The sequence below is a fragment of the Mesoplodon bidens genome, assembly GCF_964165515.1.
Source record: "Mesoplodon bidens genome assembly, chromosome: 10".
NCBI classification, from domain to species: domain Eukaryota; kingdom Metazoa; phylum Chordata; class Mammalia; order Artiodactyla; family Ziphiidae; genus Mesoplodon; species Mesoplodon bidens.
This window is the reverse complement of record NC_138172.1, coordinates 77366264-77380710: the sequence shown is the minus strand read 5'-3', so window position 1 is coordinate 77380710 and position 14447 is coordinate 77366264. Positions and strand designations below refer to the sequence as shown.

The 14447-nt window shown below is 36.9% G+C and overlaps 1 protein-coding gene across 2 annotated transcripts in view; it reads left to right on the top strand.

The window, feature by feature from the left end:
• Positions 1–14447, top strand: part of CYP39A1 (cytochrome P450 family 39 subfamily A member 1) — a 68382-nt gene that overhangs the window by 39147 nt on the left and 14788 nt on the right. For both annotated transcript variants that reach the window (XM_081247162.1, XM_081247161.1), the window contains exons 8-10: positions 797–930; positions 8358–8453; positions 9300–9388. In XM_081247162.1, coding sequence (XP_081103288.1) covers positions 797–930; positions 8358–8453; positions 9300–9388 — 319 coding nt within the window. The remainder of the gene's footprint in view (positions 1–796; positions 931–8357; positions 8454–9299; positions 9389–14447) is intronic.

Genomic DNA, 14447 nt, shown 5'->3' with positions numbered 1-14447 from the left:
TGACCATGTTGTTCACTTTTATTAAGCAAGTACTGTCAAAATTGAAAGCTGAGTTGTTTAATTTTCAAAATGTAAACATTTTACTTGAAATATCGTTAATTAAACTGTCTCATTTGACTGAAGTCCCTGACCATATGTTGGTCCATAGAAAGGGCAACCGCAATCCTTTTCCACGTGACTACAATCTAAATATTAGCTAAGGTATGCAACTTACAGTAGGAATGTTTGATGTACCTGTGTTTAGAGAGCTCATCATTCCAGATGAAATACATGTGTCCCATCACCCCTTTCCTAATATTCTTTTGGGGCTTTCTGAAATGTATGATTAAAAAGCAAAAGCAAAAACAAAAACAAATCAGCAGGGAAGAGATAGAAGTAGTAAGTCAGGTGGCTTCTCAGATCTCTTGCTTCGTACTTTTGATGCCGATCTTTTATTGCTCCTTCCTTAAGTGGAATGAGAATTTGGACAAGAAACAATGAAATGAGTAAAAATTGAACATCTTTCTGACAGGGACTATCTTAGTCATCTGATAGCCATAGGACTGTGAGAACCAAGGTTGAATACCAATCCATTACATTACAGTAATCAACATTGGTTTAGTTTTATATGCCATACATTTTAACTTGGTAAGAAGAAAATGATAAAAAGAGTCAATAACTTACTAAACTTGGTATGCAAAAGTAATAATAATATTAACACCTGATATCAGAGACAGTATTTAACTTATATAGCTTACATAAAATCATTTTCTGGCCTCTTTAAGTCCATCTTTTTTTTTTTTAATTCTCTTTCCAGGTAAAGATAAGATTAAAGTGTCTGAGGATGACTTGAAGAAACTCCCTCTAATTAAATGGTGTATTTTGGAAACCATTCGTTTAAGAGCCCCTGGAGTCATTACTAGAAAAGTGCTGAAGCCAGTTAAAATTTTGGTGAGCATTGGTTTTGTTTTAAAATAATGAACCTTCTGTGGAAAAAAAGTCGATATTTTGCCCATTTATTATTAGATAATTTCTTAAGTTCCATGAAGTACTATGTGACCCTAAATAGGTTACTAATAAGAGTTGTGCAGCACCAGTTTGTTAATATAGGTATCTATCTATTGGCAACTATTTTAGCTAAAACATAAGCCTTTCATAATCATTTTGGCTATGTGATTCTATATCAGAATTAGTATAATCCTATTTCAATCAGGCAGGAGGGTCGGATAGTGTTTCCTCTGCTGAACCAACCAATGAGTATTACTGAGATGGAATAGGTTGAGGAATTGAGTGTGTGAGGGAAGTCCTTTAGGATAACTGGAAGACAGTTCAGACCACAGATCACAGATACAGGAACAGATAGCAGGAATGCCATGGATAATAGAAACTGATATTAGGAATTAGTGACTGAGTGAGGTCCTCTCTATGGGCAAAGTAGGAGAATATTCTCAAGTGCACCATGAAAGGTATGTGCATGTGGCAAACGTTCAGTTCAATATCTGGTGAATCATTCAGGCAGAACAAAAAAAATTATTTTTTAAAGGAATGATTTGGGACCTAAATTATCCAGATAGATTATAATTAGTCAGCCCTCCGCTCTTGTTAGCTTTTTTTCCCACGGCTTAAGAGGGCTTGGATTAAAATCAAGAAAATTTTGTAGTAATAGGATTCAAAAGAGACAAAAAAATCCAAATTTGATACAAGTTGCAACTTGCTAAATCCAAAAACAAACATAGTTTATTTAACTGATCTTATGTAGATTGTAGCATTCAGTTTCAGAGGGATTTTAACAGTTTTTGCTTTTAAATAATCAAATTATCAATTACGTTAAAACTATGACTATAAGAGAATATATATATTTAAATATTTATAAATTTAAATATATATAAATTTATATATGTAGTAAAAGAATATATATATTCTGTATTGAGAGGAAATAGTCAAACAACTTGGTGCAATTAAGTAGAGCAATGTGTTTATTACTTTGAATATTACTATAATTGTTATTGAACTTTTAGTAAGCCTTATTTATATTCTGGGTAGTAGTAAATTAGCTGAAATGCAGAATAGTTATTTGACAAATAAGTGGGTATTTTGATTGTTATTTTAAGCATATAGATCCTATTCAAGTTTTGTTAGATTAATACCTAAGTATTTCCGTTATTCTGGAGCTTTTGGAAATGGTATTTTTATTCTTTTATTTATTTATTTTAATAAAGTGGGCTTTTCTTTTCTTTTTATTTATTTATTTTCTATTTGGCTGCATTTGGGTCTTTGTTGCTGTGTGTGGGCTTTCTCTAGCTGTGGCGAGCGGGGGCTACTCTCCGTTGTGGTGCGCAGGCTTCTCATTGCAGTGGCTTCCCTTTTTGCAGAGCACGGGCTCTAGGCGCATGGGCTTCAGTAGTTGCAGCACGCGGGCTCCGTAGTTGTGGCTCGTGGGCTCTAGAGTGCAGGCTCAGTAGTTGTGGCACACAGGCTTGGTTGCTCTGCGGCATGTGGGATCCTCCCGGACCAGGGTTTGAACCCGTGTCCCCTGCATTGGCAGGCGGATTCCCAACCACTGCCCCACCAGGAAAGCCCTGTAAGTGGCATTTTTTAAAACTTTGATTCTTCATTGTACAATACTTGTCTGTAGGAATATAGTTGATTTTTGTGTGTTGACCTTGTATCTGCAATGTTGTGACATCAATATAGAAACCTAAGTTTCATTACAGTATAAATCTGTCATTAAAATTTTTTTATACATTATTCTTCACATTTCATGCATCTACGGAGTTTTCATATTTATTTCAAGGCCACATTAATAGTACATTGAGTTGATAGCTTAAATATTTAATTATTTCCTGACTCTTGAGAGTTTAGGTAGTTTTCTTTGTTTTTAATATAGTAATTATTTGTACCTTTGTGCCTAGTACATTTTCTTTTTTAAGGATTATCATTGAATTATGTTTTCGTAGTGGATTACTGGTCCAAGGGTATGAACACGTTTATGATTCACTGCCTAAAATCCTTTCACAAAACTGGAGTATTTTATAGGTCCAACACCTATGGATTCCCCCAAAAAAATTTTAATTAAAAATGATAGATATCCAAAACAATTTGATAAATTATTTTAAAAATTCATAGTCTCTTACTTCTATTTCCTCACACCCACATGTTCTTCCTAGAGGACATGAGGCTCAGAAGCATCCAAGGTGCCTTCCAAGCCCTCGTAGCTGCAGTTATGCCTCTCTTAGTGGTAGAGCAACACCACAAACACGTGCTCAGGCTGCTATCATCCCAGAATGTTCCAGCATTTCCTTTCATTATTTTTCACATCTCTTTTTAATATTTGTAAAAGATGCAGTGTTTCCTGTACCTGCTATTTCTTCTGTACACAAAATAAACACTTCCTTTCCTCTTAGGAGGCCCAAACTAATCATTGTGATGTTCACCCTACAGAGTTGAGACTTTAAAAATGATAAATGGAACAGTTTTTTTCTTGTTACACAAGCAAAGTATGGTAATTAAGGGGAAAAAAGACCATAAAAAGAAGCTAAAGGAAGAAATTAAAAATTGCTTAGAATCTTGCAAGTTAGAGATAACCACTATGAACATTTGGTATTATTATAATTTCAGAATTTTTTCCTGTAGTATGTGCATTAAAAAAATAAATTGGGGTCACACAAAGCTAATTTTCTCACAACCTGCTTTTATTTTATTTAATAATAAATCCCAAATAGTTTTCTGTATCAATAAAAGACATCCACATCATTTTGAATTATAGTGTAATCTAATATATGGACATCAAATAAATTTTAAAATTAGTTCAATGTTCTTGAATATGTATGTGACTTCCATTCTTTCACTATTATAAATAGTGCAAAGATTAACATTCCTATAGCTAAATATTTGTGCACATTACTGATTATTTCCTTAGTATAAATTCATATGACTTGGTTCTTTTAAGCTTCAAGTATTTTCTAAAACAGGTGGAATGTCTTTGCTGAACATATTAATATGTTCCCAGGAATTTGGATCATAAAAATCATTTCAGATGGGATCATCTATGTTTTGACCAGTTGGACAACAGGTCAAGATTCCTTGCTATGAATGCTAGAAGTATTCTCCACTGCTCTTTCCTAAGGGAATCTGAACAGGATATTTATTACAGTCTGAACAGAATATTTATTTTTGCTCCTGTAGTCATTCCTTTCTATATTTTTTTGGAATAAGTGAGAATGGACAAACTCTGGTTTCTTTGGTTTACTGTATTCCTTCCTTCTCTTTATTATCAGTATTATCAGTATTTACTATCAGTATTTACTGTATTAGAAACTAAAGCTGAGAAATTGTTAAAATATTTATTTAATAATTCATTTTAAAAATAATAAGAAAACTAATACATATTAAAATAATTGTGTGGGGGGTTTTTTAAGATTTTTTTTGATGTGCACCATTTTTAAAGTCTTTATTGAATTTGTTACAATATTGCTTCTGTTTTATGTTTTGGTTTTTTGGAGCGAAGCATGTGGGATCTTAGCTCCCTGAGCAGGGATTGAACCCACATGCCCTTCATTGGAAGGCAAAGTCTTAACCACTGGACCACTAGGGAAGTCCCCAGATAGTGTGGTTTTATGTAGCATAACTATATTTTTCAAAACACAAAAAATATAGAAGAACAGCATCATTTTAAGTGTTTGCAAATCTCTCTGATGCCTTCTGCTAATAGAAGAAATCTGAATTCCCATATATGTGTCTGCAGTCAGTTGTTGTGATATATTGTTTCCGATTAATGGAAATGAAGAAGATTCAGCCTCATACAGACATGTAACCAAAAAAGGAAGGAGTATTTTATTAGCCTTTTCAGGTATTTCTGTGGCTATTCTTTGATACTACACTAAAACTCAACAGAGGTACTTTCTTAAAAGTTTGTTGCAATCTGAAAATATATTAATGAATTTTTTGTACTCAGTTACATTAAAATCCATTGGTCTACCCTATACTTTGAATAAGTCTTTTACCCAGGAATGGTTTTTGATCTGGCAGATTCTCTGAAAATGTCTTGGGATGCCCAGAAGACCCTAAGCCACCTTTGAAAGCCACTGTTGTGGAGAGAAGAGGGCTTCTTATGTTTAGGATTAATCAATGGAACGACAAAGCAGATGAACAGACTGTACCATATCAAAATTTAACATGTCCTGTTTTTTAAAGTATAACCTAAATTAAATGTCAGCCAAAAATTAAGAATAAATGTCAGTATAAGTACAATTCAAGGGTTAATAATTTTAATATTTAATGAATTCACAGATCAATAAGTAAAGGACTAATATATATATAGATAAATGAGGATAGGACATGAGCACAGAAGTTTTATAGAAGAAAATAACAACATGGAAAATACTCAGCAAAGACATAAACTTTTAAACAGCAATCAAAAAGAACCTATTTTAAATGTCAGATTAGCAGATGAGAGGACAATGAAATTGATACTCTCATATATTTAGTTAGAAACATGTCTTGCTACAAAATTTGAGGAAACAGTTGAGCAACATGTATTAATAACCTTAGATGTTCCGAAGACATAGGACATGTATATCCCTATGTTTTCTGAACATATATATTAAAAGATTTTATATGAACAATGCTCTGTGGAAGAAGATGTTTGTGATGGCATTACTTATTATAGCAAAAACAGTAGAGAACGATTGATTAAGAAGCCACTGGAGAGAAAATTATTTTAAATGAGTATACAATATAAAATAATACTTATGCTATAATATCAAGTGAACAATATAAGAGTCAAAAATTATTTATTCAGTAGGGTAAAAACAATATTTATATACTAGGTATTTATGTATGTAAACAATATTTATCAGTATATATAAACAACAAACTATATTTAAAAACAACAATAAAAAAACCACAAAGCTAAACTACTGTTATTAGGTAAAAGTACTGGAGGGAAGTCTAGCCAATTGATGACTGTCTTTTGTTGCCAGCTCTCTCGTTGTTTTCCTTTCTAGTTTTTTCTATTTTTCTGAATTTTCCAAAATGTCTAGAAAGCAGTTTTTATTACACAAAAGAATATACTTTTAATTTTTAAAGTTATATATATATATATATATTATTATTTTTTTTTTAAACAACTAACACCAACCAAGCTCCTGACCAAGAGCTAGAGAGAAAGAATGTGCTTTGGGACTCCTCTGATGGATGCTTTGCCTTTACAGGACTCCTCTTTTCTTGAAGTAAGAGTCTGCATTCCTTGCACCCACTTTGGTCTTAGCATCCTTATTGAGTTACAACAGAGAATCCTTCTGCTCTTCCCTCTTCAAGAAAAGCCAGTCTCCGGACTAGCAGATGAAGTTCATCTGGCCTCACAGCATCCCTGTGGGGTGGGCTAGCCAAGTTCACTTCTGTCTACCTGACAGGTGTCATTATTGCCAACACAGAGAAGCTGTGACTTCCACTTCCTAGTGATCTATGCCCTGGTCCTCTGACTGTTTTGCCTCCCTCTTGATCTTTCTCTTCATGTGCCATGTTGACAAGGACAGGACTGTTTGGCCCAGGCATAACGATGTCCGTTTGCTCAGAGGATTCCTTTGATACAACCAGCTCTCACACCCTTTGCTGCCACTCATCCGCCTGGCATTTGCTGCTGCAACAGGAACTTCTGTCTGGTCTCCTCCCTGTTGCTAGCGTGAATGCTGTTCCTGAGGCCGCCTTTGAAGTCTTCCTCTACTACCCTGCTCTGTAGGCTGCAGCAGTCAGCATCTCCACATCACGATCCTAGGTCAGCAGCCACTGAAGAGGGCTGGGGGGAGGGTGGGGGGAGGGGAAGGGCAGCGGCTCCCCCGACTGGATGCCTGGCCCAGGGCTGCCCCCAACCATATCAGGGCCCTCCCCAGCTGATTTCAGAGCCAATCATGACCCCTCTAGCCTCAGTTCCAGCAGAGGTAGAACAAACACACAAGACTGGGATCTCACAGGTCTTTTCCACGTTAAAAATGGTAAGAGGGCATGAGCAAAAGTCTCCCTCTCCTCCTAGCTTGACCTGACGCTCTCCAGCAATCCTGGCACTGAAATGACCAAACTCAAGTAATACTCAGCAACCATCGGAGTCAACAGGGATTCTCTTGGGTTAAAAAATGATGGCCCCTCCCCATACTCCACTCCCTGCTCACATGAAAAGACATGTTTTCAATTGTGCCATGCTACTGTTCTAGATACGTAAACTTAAAGTAAGTGTTTTGCAGATATCTTGAGGACACTTCAAAATTACACAGGATTAAACAGTTGTGGCTTCTGATGCTTGGCAAAGGGAGTTACTAATAAAACGTCTTCAGCTCAGTAGAGACGGTAGCTCTCTAGCGATCTCACACCTTGGGGGTGCTCTTTGTCCTCTGGTACCTGAACAAGGTGATGTAAAGATGATTTTGTGAAATAGTTTTTAGTTCCTGTTATAGTTTATATATCATGAAAATCTATTATAATGTGAATGGAGAAGGATCATGCAGACTCTGCTGCTTGAGGAAACATACTGTTTATCATCAGTTTCACAACCACTGAGACCTCAAATATGAAACCAACCCAATAAGCCCACAACACTTGCTTTGTCCGATGTCTTCCTAAGCAGTTGTCTTCAACTTCTTTCTGCCCTAACAGCTGCTGCTAGAGTGAAACAAACAAACAGAATCCACTGCTCCTGCTCTGACACTGTCGTCAGCATCCCCAAGGACAGAACATCCACTACCCCTGTTCTCAGTGCCAGTATGGCCAGTGTCCTGTCTCAGAGTTAGTTTTTTCTGTTCTAGAACCTGGGAATCCACTGTGGTTTCCATCATCAAGACCACTTGCTGCAAACTCCAATATCAAATATCAGAAGCTTAGATAGCTAGTGGGAAGCAGCCTCATAGCACAGGGAGATCAGCTCGGTGCTTTGTGACCACCTAGAGGGGTGGGTTAGGGAGGGAGATGCAAGAGGGCAGAGATATGGGAACATATGTATACGTATAACTGATTCACTTTGTTATAAAGCAGAAACTAACACACCATTGTAAAGCAATTATACTCCAATAAAGATGTAAAAAATAATCAAAAGCTGCATTACAGTGGACTTAGACCAGTTTCTAAAATTTTCACATGTATCTCTATCTTCCTCCATGTAACCAAAGATATATGTATGTATAACTGATCATCAGAATTAGAAATCAGTAATTGCCTACATTGAAAAATAGAAATGATCCATCTAGGAAAGAGATTTTCTCACCATTGATTATACGATGTATATGTCTTCTCTCTAATATGGTAATATGGTTGTAGGATTATTTTTAATGACCCAAGCTCTCATTAAGGCAGATCTCAAAACATGACTTGGAACCATTTTTCTGTTATAGAATTATACCGTTCCTTCTGGTGACTTGTTGATGTTGTCTCCATTTTGGCTACATAGAAATCCAAAGTATTTTCCTGAACCTGACCTGTTCAAGCCTGTAAGTTGTCTCTTTCAGTATACATTGTCCTTGGATTTCTGCCAGGAGTATGAATTCATAAATTAGCTAGGGCTATATCATTAAGCAGCCATATTTCTCTGGTAACTAAGGCTACAAATCACAGACTAGATTTGTAATATAGATGTCATAACATTTACAAATCAGCTAGAAAAGTTTTTGGAATAAGCTTCACCAACTTTAAAATAATTTTTTGTCTGAAACCAGCAGGACATGTTAAAAGTAAATATGCTTGGTTCTGATAGAAGCCATATTTCATGTTCTTCAGGCAATTGCTTCTGTTATTGGTTTCCAAGGAGTACAAAAATAAAAATGAAGCAAATTAAAACTGTGTTCTGCTATTTCTTAGAACTGGGGAGTTACAGGGCTAAACAAAATCTTAAGAGGTCATTTAGTCCATTCTCTGCCTTTAGGTAAAACTGTCAAAAATGGCATCCAGATGAATTAATTCTGCAGACCAAGCTTTCTCCAACAGGGAGGGCTGTCAGTGTCTCATTACTAAATTTATTACCAAGGGCAATTTTATGATGGAGCCTGAGGCCTTATTATAAATATTCTTTCTCTTCTGAGGTCAATTCTGTGGTTGATTTACATTATCATTTACATTTACCACTTAACAAAGTTCTTTTTAAACCTTTTTATTTATTAGTTCCCATTCCAAAAACATAATTGTGGCTGATATTAATAACAGGTTGGAAAAAATTACCAACAACCCTGCAACTTTATATGCAAGGATTAGCTGTACAAGATCATTTTTAGCCTAGAGAAATAAAGTTAAGCTTATTTATATAAGACTGATTTAGAAAAAAAAATGCTTTCTTCCCACAGGAACGTTGGAAAAAGGCAAATTTAGAGAAGCATGCTTTCTTGGACTGCTTCATGGCATTTGGGAGTGGGAAGTACCAGTGTCCTGGAAGGTCAGTGCGACAGCTGGGGCACATTTATCCAGAAAGTCAGCAGAAAGACGAGGGCTTGGAGAGGGAGAGCTTCAGTTTAATCCCTCTTTTCTCTATTATCAAAACTACAGGGAAATCTAGGAGACCACATTCTGTTTGATTGGCCCTCATATTGTGCGATGTCTTTGTGGGAATGTCTGCAGTAGCTTCTGATAGGAGACCTTGTGAGAATAAAATATTATCGTTGCAGCTGCCAGATGAAAGCTGGGTTTGTGTTTCAAATGCTCAGCTTTCCTATAAGGATAATTTGAAGTGGTTTGAGTTCTACCTTTTTTAAAGATATAGATGGAAGAAGAATATTTCTTGAACAACAACATTAGCACAGACATTTGCTGAGGTTACAGAACATCTTTAACTTTGAGCATGACAGCAGCTTACTGGGTGGTTTTTCTTTATTGAATTAGTTTGGTTCTATAAAAAGTTGCCTTTGATATCTTTTTGAGTTAAATTAATGTGGCACCCAGGCCTCCTCTTCAATGGGATGCCCTGTTCTAGTGCAGATTATTTACTGTTTATTTATTCAAAAAGAAACCTTTCTGAACACCTCACCTGTGCCAGGCCCTCTGCTAGGCCTTAGGGATAGAGCACTGAGGAAGAAGGACATGGTCCCTGACCTCATAAAACTTACAGCCTACATTAAATAAATCCCATTTCCTTGTTGTGATGGTTCCGTTGGGGAAATGTTGGTACCTATTTGTGACAAAATCTCACTCAGTGAACATACAAATCCTTTAAAAATTCTATATTCGCAATATTGTAGTTTCTTAAGGCAATTGTCTTTGTTGTTTGAACATAATTACCAATCCATATTTGCAATTGTGACTTACTCAATAGCATCCGTTCAACTCCTCCTTTGTTTTACGTTTTATAATACCAACTTGCTTTTCATAATTGACACCTCCCCCAAAATGGTTTCAATTAGCCTTAGCCAACCATGGAAATTCTATCTTCCTTCTTAGAAGTTGTTCTAGAAGCTGAGGGGTAAGCAGATTTGCGCCTGGTGTTTCCCTGGAGACAACTACTTGTCCTGGGGTAGGTCCTTGACTTAAACTGGCCAATCAGACTGAAAGGAGAGACTTTCTTCTTTCACGTTTAGGAAAGTATATACTGTCCTCTCCCACTGGAAGTGAACAAGCAAGCAGGTAGCTAGCTCCAGTTGTTGCTAAGAGCAAGTTCAAGAGGAATAAGCTTTAGGATGGTTTGGAGTCTGTGGACGCAGAGTAGAGATATGTGAAGAGCTTGGTCCATGAGATGTCATGAATCATCAGTTTTGAGGAGCTACTCTACTTCCTGTTATGTTAGATAATAAATGCTTTTTATTAATAATATATATTACATATATATGTAATAAATGTTCACTTATTTTTAAGGCAGCTTGAGTTGGAGGTTTCTTTTTTTTTAATTGAAGTATAGTTGATTTAGAATACGTATCAGTTATTTTTTAAATGCCAAAATGAGCATATTTGAGGGAAAAATAAAATGATTAATAGAGTCTAGGAGTTCACATAAGCTTTCATACTTTAATGCTCTTGAATCTCAAGGGTTTTAAACGCCAAGATGCATATTTTAGTAGCAGAAGTTCTAGTCTTTTTTTAAAAATTTTTATTGGACTATAGTTGATTTACAATGTTGTGTTAGTTTCAGGTGTACAGCAAAGTGAATCAGTTATACATATATGTATATCCACTCTTTCAGATTCTTTTCCATACAGGCCATCACAGAGTACTGAGTAGAATTCCTTGTGCTATACAGTAGGTCCTTATTAGTTATCTGTTTTACATATAATAGTGTGTATATGTTAATCCCAATCTCCCAATTTACTCCTGAGTTGGAGGTTTCATTGGTGAGATCTGAAAGCATGCTGACATACCCACCAAAAAACTCCAAAGTTAACGTTATAATTGAGTGTCAGATACTTTAAGGGAATAGTATAACCAACAAAACCAAACAATAACTACAAAAACCCATCGTGCTCACCCTTTCTCATATTATTTTTACTTTAGAAAAGCAGTTCTTTTTTTTAAAATTAATTAATTTATTTGTTTTTGTTTTTGGCTGCATTGGGTCTTCGTTGCTGCCCGCAGGCTTTCTTTAGCTGCGGCGAGCGGAGGCCACTCCTCCTTGCGGTGTGTGGGCCTCTCATTGCGGTGGCTTCTCTTGTTGCGGAACACAGGCTCTAGGCTCACGGGCTTCAGTAGTTGTGGCTCCCAGGCTCCAGAGTGCAGGCTCAGTAGTTGTGGCACATGGGCTTAGTTGCTCCGCAACATGTGGCATCTTCCCGGGCAGGGATGGAACACGTGTCCCTCATTGGCAGGCAGATTCCTAACCACTGCGCCACCAGGGAAGCCCAGAAAAGCAGTTCTTAAACCAATAATACATTTATTATTTTTGTCACCAATATCAATGTTGTAAGAGTAGGTCTTCTAAAAATGTTAGATATTACTTTTTTTCAGGTCGCTTTATATATAGTCCCAGTTGTAACTAAAGAGTTTACTATAAGCATCTTTGAAACTGAGCTAGAAGTATTTTAGACCAAGAACTGAAATGCTTTGCAATGAAGCATGTAGTATGGGCCAATAGTCAAGGATTAACTGATGACTATGGTTTCTAAGAGGGGCTATTATGACATTACTGTGATATCTTTTGAGGCTGACAGACATTTGCTTGAGTTTGACAGTAATGGGTACAAAAGAGGGGACCATGATATTTCACCTCAATCAATAGTATATTGTTTATACAGAAACTATACATTTTTCAATGTACCAAGCTTATACTATATGTAAGGCAGTGTCCTGGGTACTGCAGAAGCTTTGGGCAAGAGTAAGACATGTTCTCAGCCCTCAGGAGATGATGTCTGGGAGAAGGCGAGGAAGATACCATATCGAGTTCATAAATAACTGCAAGGAACGCAGGGTGAGAGCTGGCCAAGCATCACACTGTGGGGATTCAAGAGAGAGGGTGTATCTGGTCAGGGTGATCTTAGATGATTTTCTTGGGAGAGTGGCTTTTGAAGGGTTGGATGAACTTCCAGACTGAGGGAACAGTGATCGAGGGGTCATTTAGTACAGGGATATGTATGTTAGGGGTTATGGTTTTACTGTTATTGAGACCAGACTACAAGTAGTAGCAAGAAGACAGACTGAAAAGGGACATTGGCCCAATCGGGAGGGCCCTTTAATACCTAGGTACACAGCTCACAAAGCACTAATGAAGTATAAAAAAGTTTTGGGTAGAGCAGACTAGAGTGGGGCATGCTGACATTCCATGTGAGAGACATGAAGTGGTGCAATCTACCAGATTTGGAAGATGATTAGAAACAGTGACCAGGCGAGAGGGAGGATTTGAGGAATGCTGTAGCTTTGAATCTAGGTGGCTGGGAGAGGTGGTAGAAATAGAGAAATTAGGAACAGGAGCAATTTTGGGGACAAGATATTAAGTTTTCCTTTGAAAACTTTTGAGTGTGAAGTGATTAAGTTTTCCTTTGAAAACTTTTGAGTGTGAAGTACAGTAAAACATATATCATATAACCAAAATCTACAGGTTAAATATGAATGTTGAATAAATATGACTTAATTTTTAAAAACCTACTTAGTCTAGTTTTCTATTAAGCTTCTATTTTTAATAGTCCATAATTTTCCTGTTACTTATTTTAAACAGCCAACTCATGAAACATTTTTTTTTAAAAAAAACAGACAAAACAGAAAATTGTTCAAGAAGGTAAATGACTTCATTTGGACAACATATGCCAAGATAGATCTTTGCACTAGAAAGTTAATCCCACAAACCCTTAGTATAATCCCTAGAAAATTGCACCCATTCTTAGTTTGTGTGCCTCGAGCCAATTTATTTTCTCATGTACCAAATACTCAGTGAGTCAGAGAAAGTTGCCCGGGAAGTAGATGACAATCAAAGTTTGTCAAGAAAACAGTCTTGTGGCCTTGCAGCTGTCGCCCCTTGGTGTTCAGGCCACTGAGGCAGTCTGAGAGCCCCTCTCCCAAGTGAACACTAAATAAGAACTCAGTGCTGCCATCAGCTCCCAACCAAAAAGCAGAATGGAAGAACTAGTGTTCCTCCTCAGAATGATAGGAGTTCAGAAAATACATATGGAGGGTGAATCCCTTGCTAGGCACTTCCCTGTAGTGGAAGGGACCCCTTCCCAGTAAATCTACTGCTGGAGAAGTCTAGTGATTTTGCAGAAAAACAAACAGGAGAAAGCACATGAACTACTAGACTTTACCAGCCATGGTAGTATGCGAAATGAAGAGTGGACATTTTCCTCTTAACTGTGAATGTAGATGGAGGAATAGGACAGGGGATTTCCAGTGGGTGTCTCTGAGAGTTGATGATCTTAGCAGAAAGGGATGTGCTTGCCATCCCCACCCCCTGGAATGCACACCAAAGCCAATAGCCCTGATTTTCCTTGGTTCCCATCCCTGCAAGAGGATCCCAGTTGGCTGTATCATTGTGCTAACTGATATGGGTTAAATTCCAGTGTAAAACAATAGCCCTAATCTTCGGCAAGATAACGCCCTTACAGAGGCATGCTTGGATAAGAAAAGGGTGTGATAAGAGGAAGGCTGCAGTACTTGAGACATGGAAATGAAGCATGGATTCCTCTGGGATGAAAACTGTGATTTCTACTTTTTTGTGTGTTTGGGTTCTTCTTGTATCCTAGGGCAGTACAAGGTCATAAAGTCATGGACTTATCTTGAATTACTAATGAAAATCACATTGCTGTTGCAAAATTAATTCAAACATAGGTCCAGCTGATAGTAGGTTAGTAGGACTATTATTCAACCCACCAAATATCTCTTGAGCACCTAGTATTAATATGATTTTCCTCATTCAATAAATATTTATCAATTGTATGCTATACGTCAGGGTAGAGCTCTAGGAGTTACCTTGGAAAACAAAATAATGGATGAAGCCCCTTCCCTCAAGGAGCTTATAATTTAACTCAAAACACCTTATTAAACACTAGGGAGATTCAAAGACACATAACATTCCTGAATTGCTTATA